At 40.2% G+C, this 15,620-nt stretch overlaps 1 protein-coding gene across 4 annotated transcripts in view; it reads left to right on the plus strand.

The window, feature by feature from the left end:
• LOC136325534 (cryptochrome-1) overlaps positions 1-15,620 on the plus strand; it is a 73,507-nt gene that overhangs the window by 45,288 nt on the left and 12,599 nt on the right. For all 4 annotated transcript variants that reach the window (XM_066260082.1, XM_066260072.1, XM_066260061.1 and 1 more), the window contains exons 2-3: positions 3,009-3,117; positions 14,647-14,789. In XM_066260082.1, the coding sequence (XP_066116179.1) occupies positions 3,009-3,117; positions 14,647-14,789 (252 nt within the window). The remainder of the gene's footprint in view (positions 1-3,008; positions 3,118-14,646; positions 14,790-15,620) is intronic.

Consider the following 15,620-nt stretch of genomic DNA (forward strand, 5'->3'; position numbering starts at 1 on the left):
AACAAGAAAAGGAAAAAATAAAGGGGCAATTATTCATTAATCCAGGCTTACGTATTCCTTTTATGAATTAATCAGGTTCTTTTTTTTTTTCTTTTCTCATCTTATAGTCTATCACTGACCTGCTTATACCGCATAGAAATATTTCCACCAAAACGTTGAATAAGTAGAATTGCTATATACTACCAGCTCTGGTAGAGAAGATACTGAAACTAATCATACAAAAGAGATTTGAGAATTACATCTGCCTTAAATTACCATTCCAGAACATTTTAGCCTTATACTGTTTAAATTTAAGAAAACTTAAAATTGCTAGTTCATTCAACTTAATTTTTGGTCTGACTACTAGTGTCTAAAACCTCTTTTGCCAAGCAAATACATAAAGCTAGATGTTTCTCAATAAACATTTGTCACCAAACATTATAAGTTATTTATAGTCACAGATAATTTTACAAAACTCAGATGCTTTTATATTGCTATAACAACAGCAGCCTTTTTCCCCAAAGTATTTGCACATTGGTAGTGGTGGGGTGGGGTAGAGTGGGTATGAAGTGTTAGGGAGGTAACTATAAATCAAGACAGAAAAGGTGTGGTGAAATATAAATGTGAGGATTCAAAGGTTTGTTTACTATTTGTTTAAGAATGACTGTGAGATGACTAAGGTGAAATGATGGAATGTCTTTAACATACTTCTCTCTACAGCACTGTACCTCCCCAAGCCCATAGAGATCATGATTCCTACGGAATGCATATCAAACATGACTAGGTTAAGAAAATTACTGATGGCTTGACCAGGTGGTGGCACAGTGGATAGAGCATCAGACTGGGACGCAAAGGACCCAGGTTCAAAACCCTGAGGTCACCAGCTTGAGCATAGGGTCACTGGCTTGAGCCCAAAGGTCACTGGCTTGAACCTAAGGTCACTGGCTTGAGCAAGGGGTCACTCACTCTGCTGGAACCCCCTCATCCCCCAATCAAGGCACATATGAGAAAGCAGTCAATGAACAATTAAGGAGACTAAGGAGCCACAACGAAGAATTGACGCATCTCATCTCTCTCCCTTCCTGTCTGTCTGTCCCTAACCCTCTCTCTGACTCTCTCTATCTCTGTCAAAAGAAAAAAAAGAAAGTTACTGATGTCACTAATCCCTGCAGTTGTAGCAAATTAACAACACTTTATTGGTGAAATAATGGGATCTAAATGGACAAAGAGAACAAAATGATCCATATAGACTGAACAACGTTCTAGAATAACTCCAATAGAAATTTATGCAGTGATAAAAATGTTCTTCACCTGTGCTGTTGAATATGAGAGCTACTAGCCACATATGTGGGCTGTTGAGAGGCCTTGAAATGTGGCACGTGTGACTGAGGAATTTTTAAATTTTGTTTATTTTACTGATTTTAGAGAGAGAGAAAGGAAGAGAAAGAGAGGAACATTGATCTGTCCCTGTATGTGCCCTGACCGGGGATTTAAACAGCAACTTCTGCTCTTCAAGATGATGCTTTAACCAACCGAGCTAATCCGGCCAGGGCTGAGGAATTAAATTTTTTAATATTAATTCATTTAAATGGCTACCTATGCCAAGTAACTACTACCATACCAGACAATGTGAAATAGGCCTTTCCATTCATCTTAACCATCCCTCCTCGTAAGTAAGACACAATCACTGTTATCAAAGAATACATGCCCTATGGAAAAGCAGATGAATATTTAACCTTCTGATCAGAAACTTAAGCAAAGTAGAGAGGAAATAAGATATTTCCAACTGAGAGGAACAGAATCTAAATGAATTGTTATAGAAAATTAATGTGAGCCAAACGATGAGGCTGAACCTTCCAGGGGTGACATCTCTTTCAGATTTGTTCTTGGTACCGCTCAATTTCTTCACAATAAAAGATGCACAGAAAGCCATCTTCTGGTACTGCCCCAGAATTTCCCCAGATGTCTAACATGCTTAAACCTGTGGATTCTTATTTCATTGAAAAATATTGGTAGCTCTACCTGTTTCATAAATTTTTTTTATTAATCTGGCATACTCTATACACAGTGAGTTAATGCCACATAATTTAACATCTATTATCAGTTTCTTTTTCTTTAATTAGATTAAAAACTTGAAAATGAGCATTATCTCTCTTAGATAATTACAATATGCCCCAGTAACATGCTCAAATTCACCTGTTCAGAGTGATTAAGGTGTTTCTATTTTTTCCAGTAGAAAATACTCTAAGTTGGTTTTTTTTTTGGGGGGGGGGTTGTGACAGAGACAGAGAGAAAGACAGATAGGGACATACAGACAGGAAGAGAGAGAGATGAGAAGCATCATTCTTCATTGTAGCTCCTTAGTCTCCTTTGTTGTTCATTGATTGCTTTCTCATATATGCCTTGACCAGGGGGCTACAGCAGAGCGAGTGACCCCTTGCTCAAGCCAGCGACCTTGGGCTTTAAGCCAGCAACCTTTGTGCTCAAGCCAGTGACCATGGAGTCATGTCTGTGATCCCGCGCTCAAGCTGGGAAGCCTGTGCTCAAGCCAGATGAGCCCACGCTCAAGCCAGCGACCTTGGGGTTTTGAACGTGGGTCCTCTGCACCCCAATCCAGTGCTCTGTCCACTGTACCACCACCTTGTCAGGCTAAGTTGATTTTTCTATTATATGAACTTGAATTCATTTCATCAAGTTTAAATGAGATCAGTTTACTTAATTACTTTATTTCTTTATAAAATTATTACATTTACAAATTAAATTTTTGCTATTAATCACTATTTAGTGAAAGTGATTTCATTTAGGAGCTTCATTAAAATACTAAGAAACTTGTTCTATTATTTTAAAATATTAAAATATATGGAAACAGGAATGTGGATAAGTATCAACTAGAGGTAATAAAATGATAAGAGGTAGGTAGTAAGATGACAAATTGGCATTTCAACTTTTAGAATAACATGATTTTGCAATATTTTATATCCTCTAAATACATGTTTTTAAGAATTTTAATAATATTTTTCTTTCCCTAGATTTTTGCTTCAGTGTCTTGAAGACCTTGATGCTAATCTGCGAAAATTAAATTCTCGCCTCTTTGTGATTCGTGGGCAACCAGCAGATGTGTTTCCTAGGCTTTTCAAGGTAATTATGAATAAAATAACCTTTTGTCAAAGACAAATATTTGGTAAGTAGGGTGTTATGGGTAGTTTAAAGTGTAGAGAATATAAATTTTTAAATAAAAATTGTGTATAAATTTTCCCTTTAGTAAAAAAAATTTTATGAGCCTGACCAGGTGGTGGCGCAGTGGATAGAGTGTCAGACTGGGATGCAGAATACCCAGTTTTGAAACTGCGAGGTCACCAGCTTTGAGCGCAGGCTCACCAGCTTGAGTGTGGGGTCGCTGGCTTGAGCACAGGATTATAGACATGACCCCGTGGTCATGGGCTTGAACCCAAAGGTCACTGATTTGAAGCCCAAGGTCGCTGGCTTGAGCAGGAGGTCACTCACTCTGCTGTAGCCCCCTGGTCAAGGCACATATGAGAAAGCAATCAATGAACAACTAAGGTACCGCAATGAAGAATTGAGGCTTCTTTCTCATCTCTCTCCTTTTGTCTTTCTGTCCCTGTCTATCCCTCTCTCTGACTCTCTCTCTGTCTCTGTCAAAAAAAAAGTTATACGTGATAAAATCAGATAGTAAAAGAAGTAGCTTATAATGAAAACAATCTTTTTCTGCCTCCTTATACTGCTAGCTCCTTTCCCAGAAGTAACTACCAGTTTATAGTGTGTTTATTAGAAATATTATTTGAATAAATAAAAATGTATACATTTATGTGTTTATATGTTTATATATGTATATATATATAACATGTATGTGTATGTGTGTGTGTATTTGTGTTTGTAATCATCTCCCTGTTTTAAAACCAAGATGAAAACACTATTACACTGTTCTGTGCAATGCTTCATTTACATAACCATGTATTTTGGAGATTGTTCCCCATTGCTTCACCAGTCTTTTACGGAGACAGAGAGAGAGAGTCAGAGAGAGCGATAGACAGGGACAGACAGACAGGAACGGAGAGAGATGAGAAGCATCAATCATTAGTTTTTCGTTGCGCATTGCGACACCTTAGCTGTTCATTGATTGCTTTCTCATATATGCCTTGACCGTGGGCCTTCAGCAGACCAAGTGACCCCTTTGCTCGAGCCAGCGACCTTGGGTCCAAGCTGGTGAGCTTCTGCTCAAACCAGATGAGCTCGTGCTCAAGCTGGCGACCTCGAGTTCTCGAACCTGGGTCCTCGGCATCCCAGTCCGACGCTCTATCCACTGCGCCACCACCTGGTCAGGCTCACCAGTCTTTTAAATGGCCATAGTATTCCACTGTGTAGATATGCTACAATTTCTTTAGCTTTCTACTGAACATTGAACTGTTTTTTCATAGGCCTTTTGCAAATACAAATAATTGTATCAGTGAACATTCTTGTCCAGATATACATATCTTTGATCACATGTGCCAGTACATTAGTAGGATAATTCTCAGACAATTTTCCGGGTCAAAGACCTGTAACGATAGACATGCTACCAATAATACAAAATTGTAGTTGTTTTTGGTGTGTTTTTTTAACTTGGTAGAATCTTTAAAATCTCCTAGCCTTATTTTTCTCTTTTGTTCCAAATGAAAGTATTATCCTAGAGAGATTAAATGAGTTGACCAAGGTCATACAACTAGCTCATGGAAGTGCTCAGATCAGAGGCTGTTTCCTGGTCTTTTTTCATTCCTTCCTGTTTACTACCATGAGAATTCTGAATATGTATCTTCTCTTTTTCTTGAAGCTGTTTGATTCCTCAGATTTTTATAATAGTAATGTTTCTATTTCTAATGCATATAAGAACAATCCCTTTCCCTGAATGAGAATGTTCCCAATGCTGGGAATCAAATCAACACTACCTAACCTTTCACTGATATAAAAGAAACCTTTAATGTTTAGAATTGGCTAATGCAGCAGTTTAAGTCAGTACAAATTTATTACATTAAAGTTTGTTCACCACTGTAGCTGCTTAGAGTCAGAATTTAACTTAGGTATATGGACGAGATCTGAGTAGAAAGAATTATCAGAAACAATGGTAATAGTTTATCAACAACTCATGAGTAAAAAAGTGTGTGGGTAATTGCTTCAACCTTCTCTCTAAATTCATGTTATAAGTAAAACAAACCTAAGAGAATTTTAGTTCCTTTAAAAGTAACAAAATTTTGGCCCTGGCCGGTTGGCTCAGCGGTAGAGCGTCGGCCTAGCGTGCGGAGGACCCGGGTTCGATTCCCGGCCAGGGCACATAGGAGAAGCGCCCATTTGCTTCTCCACCCCTCCGCCGCGCCTTCCTCTCTGTCTCTCTCTTCCCCTCCCGCAGCCAACATGGCGTCGCCCAGGATGGGCAGAGCATCGCCCCCTGGTGGGCAGAGCGTCGCCCCCTGGTGGGCGTGCCGGGTGGATCCCGGTCAGGCGCATGCGGGAGTCTGTCTGACTGTCTCTCCCTGTTTCCAGCTTCAGAAAAATGCAAAAAAAAAAAAAAAAAGTAACAAAATTTTTATTAACTTGTTTTAAGTTAGCAAGTCTTTTGTGTTCTTTGTTTTGAGTTTTCTTCTGCCTAAAATAACATGGAATTAGGTCAAACTGTCTCTTGCCATATCAGTTTGGCAGAGAGGCAGTGGTTTCCCATGGACTGTAAAATACAGATACATAAACACAAGCACTTACACATAAAGTGTTTATTACTTTATTTTGAGTTCCCCTTGGGCTACATACAATAGTCTATATAAATGCCATTTATGAAAACTCCCTTTTATATTTATTTATGTCTAGAGCTATAGAGTGAGTTAATTGCTTTTTTATTGTCTTGATTTTAAAAGTTTTTTGTTTAGAGGTACTACATGCATGTGTTTTTTTAAAAAGCCTTTTAGGCTTTTTAAAAAATGTAGGTCTGCTTCCCATCTCTACCCTTCATACCCCCAGTTTCTCTGAAAGAGAAGATACTTTTCCATAACTAGCTGACTCATTTACATTATTGCCTGTGATTTTGTTTTCCTAGTATAGAAAAGAGGGAGTATTTTTTTGTTCTTTTATTTGCTTTTTAATTTATTGGGTTGGCATGGTTTGCCAAACCATACAAGTTTCAAGAGTACCAGTTAATATATAATACCTATTTTTATAGGTAAGTAATCCTGTTTCCCACATTAGAGATAAAAATAGTTTAGACCTGATAACAGGGCCTTTGGTTTATTGGAATGGTGACAGTAGGTCCAGTATTGATGTGTCCTCTAGTGCGTATCACCCCCTCTCTGTGGCATTCACTCATTGCTTTTATATTGAGTAGATTTAGGAATAGGGTCAGAGCATTTATATACACACACATTTACACACATATATATCTGCTAAACTGTTGTTGTTATTTCTGTGTTTTGAATTTAGGATTTTTCTCAGTTAAATTCTGATTTAATATAGGTTGAAGCCCTGGCCGGTTGGCTCAGCGGTAGAGCGTCGGCCTAGTGTGCGGAGGACCCGGGTTTGATTACCGGCCAGGGCACACAGGAGAAGCGCCCATTTGCTTCTCCACCCCTCCCCCGCGCTTTCCTCTCTCTCTCTTCCCCTCCCGCAGCCAAGGCTCCATTGGAGCAAACATGGCCCGGGCGCTGGGGATGGCTCTGTGGCCTCTGCCCTAGGCGCTAGATTGGCTCTGGTCGCAACATGGCGACACCCCAGAGGGGCAGAGCATCGCCCCCTGGTGGGCAGAGCTTCACCCCATGGTGGGCGTGCCGGGTGGATCCCGGTCAGGCGCATGCGGGAGTCTGTCTGACTGTCTCTCCCTGTTTCCAGCTTCAGAAAAAAAAAAAAAAAAAAAAAAAAATATATATATATATATATATATATATATATAGGTTGACAAGATGACTCTCCCCCCCCCCCCCCCCGAAGTTGGAAACAGGGAGGCAGTCAGACAGACTCCCGCATGCTCCCCACCGGGATCCACCCAGCACGCCCACCAGGGGGCGATGCTCTGCCCATCTGGAGCGTTGCTCTGCCGCAACCAGAGCCATTCTAGCGCCTGAGGCAGAGGCCACAGAGCCATCCTCAGCGCCCAGGCCAGCTTTGCTCCAATGGAGCCTCGGCTGCGGGAGGGGAAGAGAGAGACAGAGAGGAAGGAGAGGGGGAGGGGTGGAGAAGCAGATGGGCTCTTCTCCTGTGTGCCCTGGCCGGGAATCGGACCCGGGACTCCCGCATGCCAGGCCGACGCTCTACCACTGAGCCAACCAGCCAGGGCCAAGATAACTTTTTTAAAAACTTTTTTTTTCACATTCTACTGAAGAAATGATAAACTAAGCAGACGCTAGCCTGGATAAAATTTGGATGACACTATTAATCATCGGTCTCTTACATTATTATAATTATTACTACTACTACTACTATTATGATGATGATGATGATGCACTTAGATCTTGCATTTCTACATTTGATGTTAGACCAGTAAGCTACCAAGAACACACTCATTACAGGCCCTGAAACTTTTTATGCATGAAGAGTTGAAGGTATTGGTTTAAAATATCCTCATTATTTCCAAGAAACAGACATGTGGCTAAAGTATTGATGGACACACTGAAGTGTAATAAAATGTTTTGTTCAAAATTACAGAACAAATTAAAGAAGAATCTGTAGAGCCACCAATATGTCCATGCATAACTAGTAACTATCTATCATATTGGACAGTGTAGCCTTAACTTCTTTTTCACTCCTGATCATTGTTGACCACCTTTTACTTGCTAACCATTTTTTATATTTTCCCTATTCAAATTACTGATGCGGTTTATGTCTCCAGACAGAATGAAACCTTATGGATTCAGTCAATAAGGCCAAAAGCTGATTCTTTGAAAGATTAATATAATTTATAAACTCCTAGCAATACTAATGAGGGCAAAAAAGAGAGAAAGCACAAATTACCTTTATCAGAATATCACTAGAGATTTTCTAAATTTTATAAGCATAATAAAGGATATTGTAAACAGCATAATGCCAATAAATTCTACAACTAAGATTAAATGAAGAAATTTCTTGAATAGTACAATTTACTAAAGTTCTCAGAAAAAGGAAAAAAACTGAATAGCCCTATGTCTCTTAAAGAACTTGAATTTTTAATCAAAAGCTTTCCCATAAATAGAACTCCTAGCCCAAGACGACTTTACTTGTGAATTCTGTAACATATTTAAGAAAGAAATACAGTAATACCCATCTTATACCACTCATTCAGAAAAGAGGGTACAATGTTGGAAACCCTTCCCAACTTGTTCCATAAAGCCAGCATAACTCTGATACCAAACCCTGATGAAGAAATTTTAAAAGGATAACCAGGTGTCCTCAATAAGCATGCATTCAGATATCCTTAACATTGTTAATGGATTGAATTTAGCAGTATTTTTAAATAATACATCATCATGATAAGTGAGGTTTCTCCCAAAAATAAGAGTTGGTTCAAAGGCCCTGGCTGGTTGAGTGGTAGAGCATCAGCCCAGTGTGTGGAAGTCCCGGGTTTGATTCCCAGTCAAGGCACACAGGAGAAGCGCCCATCTGCTTCTCCACCCTTCCCCCTCTCCTTCCTCGCTGTCTCTCTCTTCCCCTCCCACAGCCAAGGCTCCATTGGAGCAAAGTTGGCCCTGGTGCTGAGGACAGCTCCATGGCCTCCACCTCAGGCGCTAGGACGGCTCTGGCTGCAACGGAGCAGTGCCCCAGATAGGCCAAGCATCACCCCCTTGTGGGCATGCCAGGTGGATCCTGGTCGGGCACATGAGGGAGTCTATCTGACTGCCTCCCACTTCTAACTTCAGAAAAATTTTAAAAATATAAAAAGTTGGTTCAACAGTTTAAAAATCAACATAATTCATCCTCTTAATTAGAATAAAGAAAAAGAGTTTATGATTATCTCAATAGATAAAGGAAAAGGATCTGACAAAATTCAACACCCATTTAAGATTTTTTTTTCTTTTTTTATTTATTCATTTTTAGAGAGGAGAGAGAGAGAAGAGAGAGAGAGAGAGAGAGAAGGGGGGAGAAGCTGGAAGCATCAACTCCCATATGTGCCTTGACCAGGCAAGCCCAGGGTTTCGAACCAGCGACCTCAGCATTTCCAGGTCGACACTATATCCACTGCACCACCACAGGTCAAGATTTTTTTTTTTTAATTTTTTTTAATTTAGAGGCATAGATAGACAGGGACAGACAGACAGGAACGGAGAGAGATGAGAAGCATCAATCATCAGTTTCTCGTTGTGCGTTGCGACTTCTTAGTTGTTCGATTGCTTTCTCACATGTGCCTTGACCGTGGGCCTTCAGCAGACCGAGTAACCCCCTGCTGGAGCCAGCGACCTTGGGTCTAAGCTGGTGAGCTCTTTGCTCAAGCCAGATGAGCCCGCGCTCAAGCTGGCAACCTCGGGGTCTCGAACCTGGGTCCTTCCACATCCCAGTCCAACGCTCCATTCACTGCTCCACCACCTGGTCAGGCCATTTATGATTTTTTTTAAGAACATTAAGGAAACCAGGAATGGAAAATATTCTCATAAAAATTAGGGAATATTTTATTGCTTCATATCATTTTGAAATATCCCCTAATTTTTGTGAGCAGTGTAGATAAATGTCCATTTTATAAAGGTTGTCTGCAAAGAACAGAGCTAACATCATACTTAATGGTGAAACACTGAGTGCTTTCCATCTAAGATATTAGGTGGAACTATCATCATTTACTGAACATCAAGCCACTGTAATTTGGAAAGAACAAAAGTAGAATTAGTTTACCAGATCACCCATACCCCCATATCTATCATGGCATGCTGTTCTTTTCTACTAGTTATTATATATTTACTTATTCATTTACCTCTGTATTGCCAGTCTTCCTCAGTAAGCTCTAAGAGGGAGAGACCTAGCATAGTATCTGGCCTGTAATAAGAATTATAGTAGGTCCTGGCCGGTTGGCTCAGTGGTAGAACGTCCGCCTGGCATGCAGGGGTCCCGGGTTTGATTCCCGGCCAGGGCACACAGGAGAGGCGCCCATCTGCTTCTCCATCCCTCCCCCTCTCCTTCCTCTCTGTCTCTTTCTTCCCCTCCTGCAGCAAGGCTCCCTTGGAGCAAAGATGGCCCGGGCGCTGGGGATGACTCCTTGGCCTCTGCCCCAGGCGCTAGAGTGGCTCTGGTCACGACAGAGTGACACCCCAGAGGGGCAGAGCATCGCCCCCTGGTGGGCAGAGCATTGCCCCTGGTGGGCGTGCCGGGTGGATCCCGGTCGGGCGCATGTGAGAGTCTGTCTGACTGTCTCTCCCCGTTTCCAGCTTCAGAAAAATACAAAAAAAAAAAAAAAAGAATTATAGTAAATACTTGGCGTATAAGTAAATACATTTAATGTCTAGGGAACCTTCTCTTCCCTAACTTTTTGTGTTTTTTTTGTTTGTTTGTTTGTTTTTTCTGAAGCTGGAAACAGGGAGAGACAGTCAGACAGACTCCCGCATGCGCCTGACCGGGATCCACCCGGCACGCCCACCAGGGGTGACGCTCTGCCCACCAGGGGGCGATGCTCTGCCCATCCTGGGCATCGCCATGTTGCGACCAGAGCCACCCGCATGCGCCTGACCGGGATCCACCCGGCACGCCCACCAGGGGTGACGCTCTGCCCACCAGGGGGCGATGCTCTGCCCATCCTGGGCGTCGCCATGTTGCGACCAGAGCCACTCTAGCGCCTGGGGCAGAGGCCACAGAGCCATCCCCAGCGCCCGGGCCATGTTTGCTCCAATGGAGCCTTGGCTGCGGGAGGGAAAGAGAGAGACAGAGAGGGAAAGCGCGGCGGAGGGGTGGAGAAGCAAATGGGCGCTTCTCCTATGTGCCCTGGCCGGGAATCGAACCCGGGTCCTCCGCACGCTAGGCCGACGCTCTACCGCTGAGCCAACCGGCCAGGGCACTTTTTGTTTTTCTTGTTGGGAGATGTTCACTATTGTTTCCCTAGGGAAGACATGAATGACCTCACTGTTGAGTTTAGTAAAGGAAGCTAAGCTAGTATCTTACTTCTCATCCTCTTCATTTGCAGAAAACCCACATCCTGTTTTCTTCTTCCATGTGATAAATTGTATAGGGGCAGGCCACACTGCAGGGAAGGTACTGCTTATCATTGAGTGGGTAAATCTTTTTAATTCAAGGGTGAAATAGTGAAATATTAGCAGGCTTACCTGTCCTTAAACCTAATAACTTTTCTCCAGTTCAACTTTACTAGTAATGTGGTCTCTATTTTGATCTTTCTCTCTCTGACTTATGTTCCATTCTTTTATCAAAAAGGGATAAGGAGCCTGACCTGTGGTGGTGCAGTGGATAAAGCATTGACCTGGAAATGCTGAGGTCGCCGGTTCGAAACCCTGGGCTTGCCTGGTCAAGTCACATATGGGAGTTGATGCTTCCAGCTCCTCCCCCCCTTCTCTCTCTCTGTCTCTCCCTCTCCTCTCTAAAATGAATGAATGAATGAATGAATGAATGAATAAATAAATAAATAAATAAATAAATAAGGGATAAGGTGAGGTAGTATTATTAACTCATCATAAACTCTAACATTTACTTTCTAGAAACTAAAAATCTTTTTGTCAAAAAAACAGCTCGTGGAATTAAAGTGCAAACTACTATTTAGAAAAACAAATTTTGTCATATATATGACAGAAAGGTTGCTATCATTAAAATGTAAGGAGCTCTTTAAAATCCGTAGAGAAAGCCCTGGCTGAGTAGCTCAGTTGGTTAGAGCGTCATCCCAGTGTGCCAAGGTTGCAGGTTTGCCCCAGTCAGGACACCTACAAGAAACAACCCATCAAAGTATAAATAAATGGAACAAATCGGTGTTTCTCTCTCCTTCTCTCCCTCTGCCCCCTTCTCCTCCTCCCCTTTTCTCTCTCCTCTTCTTCTCTTTCTAAAATCTATAAATAAAAAATTATTTTAATCTGTAGGAGAAAAATTAAGGGCAATAGAAAACCAAGCAGCCCTGGCCAGTTGGCTCAGTGGTAGAGCGTCGGCCTGGCGTGCAGAAGTCCCGGGTTCGATTCCCGGCCAGGGCACACAGGAGAAGTGCCCATCTGCTTCTCCACCCTCCCCCTCTCCTTCCTCTCTGTCTCTCTCTTCCCCTCCCGCAGCGAGGCTCCATTGGAGCAAAGATGACCCGGGTGCTGGGAATGGCTCCTTGGCCTCTGCCCCAGGCGCTGGAGTGGCTCTGGTTGCAACAGAGCGACGCCCCAGAGGGGCAGAGCATCGCCCCCTGGTGGGCAGAGCGTCGCCCCCTGGTGGGCGTGCCAGGTAGATCCTGGTCAGGCGCATGCGAGAGTCTGTCTGACTGTCTCTCCCCGTTTCCAGCTTCAGAAAAATACAAAAAAAAAAAGAAAACCAAGCAAGCAAACATAAGCTGCAAATTACCAAACAAGAAATATACAAATGGCTAATAATAATAATAGCTATTATTCATTGAGTCTTACTATGTATTATGTCCTAAACAATTTACAGACATTATCTCATTTAATCTTTCAGCAACCCAGTAACCTATAATATTTTTTTTCATTTTACTATAGCGAACACACAGTGCTTATGTGCTGGATACTCTCTAAACACTTTACTTACATTTTATTCCTTTTTAAGATAAGAAAACAGATTTGGAGAGTTTGACAATTTGCACAGATATACTGCTCACAAAAATTAGGGGATATTTTATAGCTTCATATTCATTTTGAAATATCCCCTAATTTTTTGTGAGGATTATAGTCGAGTCAGTCTTTGAACTCAGGACTTTAAATTCTGTGTTTTTTAACGACTAAGTCTATACCACGTTACTGTAAAACAAATGTAATCTTTTCCTGTTCTCATTTTAATGTAATTTTTAGATTTTAAAGGCAGTGCATGATTCTAACAAATGTGAACAATGCAACAGTGTATAAAATAAAAATAATTATATTATTTACATGCCTACATTCTACACCTCAAAGGGAGCAGCTGTTGACAGCTTGGTAGGAATTCTTCCAAGACAGGAAAATATTTTCAGTGAGTTGTTATTTTTTTTGTATACTTGGTACCACTATTGTATGTATGGGGAGTAAACACTGGTGTGCTCCTGATGAGAATGTAAATTGGTACAGTGTAACTGGTGGAAAATTTTGCAGTGTGTATAAATACTTAAGTGTGCTTACCTTATTTATTAATTGTTTTTTCAAGGAATTATTTCTAGAAAAAATAGAACAGATGCCCCAAAATATTTAAGATGTATGCTTAAAGATAAAGATATGCCCTGCAAGGTTTATAATAGCAATTAAAAGGAAAAAAAACAAAGCCCACCATTGGTGACAGCCCTGGTCTAATCTATATAGGTTTGGAGAATTACAGTATGTTACTATATAATCAGTTAGATAATGGTGAAACTACAGATGATTTTTTTTTTTTTTTTTTTGTAAGATATATCAGAGTAGATTTTAAAATTTTTAAAAACTTGCCTGGCCTGTGATGGCGCAGTAGATAGAACGTCGACCTGAAACGCTGAGGTTTCCTGTTCGAAAATCTGTGCTTACCCAGATTAGCACATGTTAGGCAAGCAGTGAACAACTAAAGTGCAGCAACTAGGAATTGATACTTCTTGCTACCACCCCCTTCTCTTTGTAAAATCAATAAATGAAATCTTTAAAAAAATTTTTTTGAACTTTACTATTCCCCTGGGAAATTACTTATTTCCCTGAAGTCACAGTCTCCTCATTAAAAATCACTATCAGGAGATGTGCAGAACTTATTAATATAACACTTGACACTCATTAAATAAATACTTTTTTGTGACAGAGACAGAAAAAGAGAGACAGAGGGACAGATAGGGACAGACAAGAAGGGCGAAAAATGAGAAGCATCAATCTTTCATTGCAGCTCCTTAGTTGTTCATTGATTGCTTTCTCATATGTGCCTTGACCAGGGGCTACAGCAGAGTGGGTGACCCCTTGCCAGCAACTTTGGGCTCAAGCTGATGAGCCCGTGCTCAAATTGGCAAGCTTGGGGTTTCAAACCTGGACCCTCTGCATCCCAGTCCGATGCTCTATCCACTGCACCACCACCTGGTCAGGCTATATAAATAACTACTTTTATACTTAACTGTCTATATTTTTCCAGTTAATTTTTCTTTTGGTAATCAGAAATAAAACAGAGTACCTCAGCAAAGCAGCTTATACTATATTAACTATCAAAGGTTTATTAAAGACCAATTCTGAAAGCAGCAGGCATAAATTTAGGCATTCTGGCACTCTATGAATTTGAGCAAGTTCCTAAATTTTTAAAATAACCAGATCTGCAAAATGAAGATATTAACCAAAGTGCCACACACATTTAGTGTAGGAAGCTGGTTTTAAGCATATTGCTAGATTGTCTAATGCTTAGCACAATGCTTGATATCTAAGGAGCATGCATTTCTTATTTGTATATTTTTGAATTTATAAATTATACATTTTCTTGCTACATAGTCACAGTTTGATGAATGTATAATCATTTGATATGCAAATCATGAGCTTTTCACTTCTTTCCACCCTCCATTGTTATAATAGAAAAACTACTCTTAAAATTTGTGTACATTTTTGCCCTTTTATCTTACTTTAGGAATGGAACATTACTAAACTTTCAATTGAATATGATTCTGAGCCCTTTGGAAAGGAACGAGATGCAGCTATTAAGAAACTGGCTACTGAAGCTGGAGTAGAAGTAATTGTACGAATATCACATACATTGTATGACCTAGACAAGTAGGTATTTTCTTTTATTATAGTAAAATTTACATAACATAATATTTGTCTTCTTAACCATTTTTAAATGTACATTTCAGTAGTAGTAAATACATAGAAAATAAGTTTGAACCTGTGGGACATAGGTTTGTAAGATGGAAATAACAAACACATAATAAGAGTTGTAAGGAAAATTAAATAAATATATATTAAACCGTCAGCATAACTGCTATGATTTTTACTTACCCAGTGACAGATACCAAACTTACAGACATAGCACATATGATCAAAATTCTCCTCGACTGTTCTAACTCAGCCTACTTTCTGGGCTCTTAGCAATATTTTATAGTTTATATAATGCATAGGTATAAACTGCCTTGATATGTTTTGTATGATTGTCTTAAGTTATTTCACTTATTGTGTGTATGTCTTGTCTATCTAGATTTTAAATCTAGATGCAAATTAAATGAAATATTTCTTTGCATAGCTGTAGTCTTTGAACAATGGCATAGCATTATATTTCTCAAAGTGTATTTCTTAGAATACCAGTCCTTAGTGATCTGTTGTCCAACAAAGAATCTGATCAAGTTTAAATTCAGGAAGTGTTATATGCTATGACTTCTAAAGGTTCATAAGATTCATTAACTTATGAACCTTTGGCATACTGTTTTTCTTAAAAGTGCTGAATTCTCATAATTTATGTACCTTTTAAATTACTTATATATTTTATCAAGTTAATAAAGCTAATTATAAGTAACTTGACCAAACTGGTTAATTTTATTCCACTCTTCCAATTGTATCAAAAATGGTGGTTTGATTCAGCAAGGGTCTTTTTAAGCCAGAAGTCATATA

Source organism: Saccopteryx bilineata, chromosome 1, assembly GCF_036850765.1.
Source record: "Saccopteryx bilineata isolate mSacBil1 chromosome 1, mSacBil1_pri_phased_curated, whole genome shotgun sequence".
Classification (NCBI taxonomy): Eukaryota; Metazoa; Chordata; class Mammalia; order Chiroptera; family Emballonuridae; genus Saccopteryx; species Saccopteryx bilineata.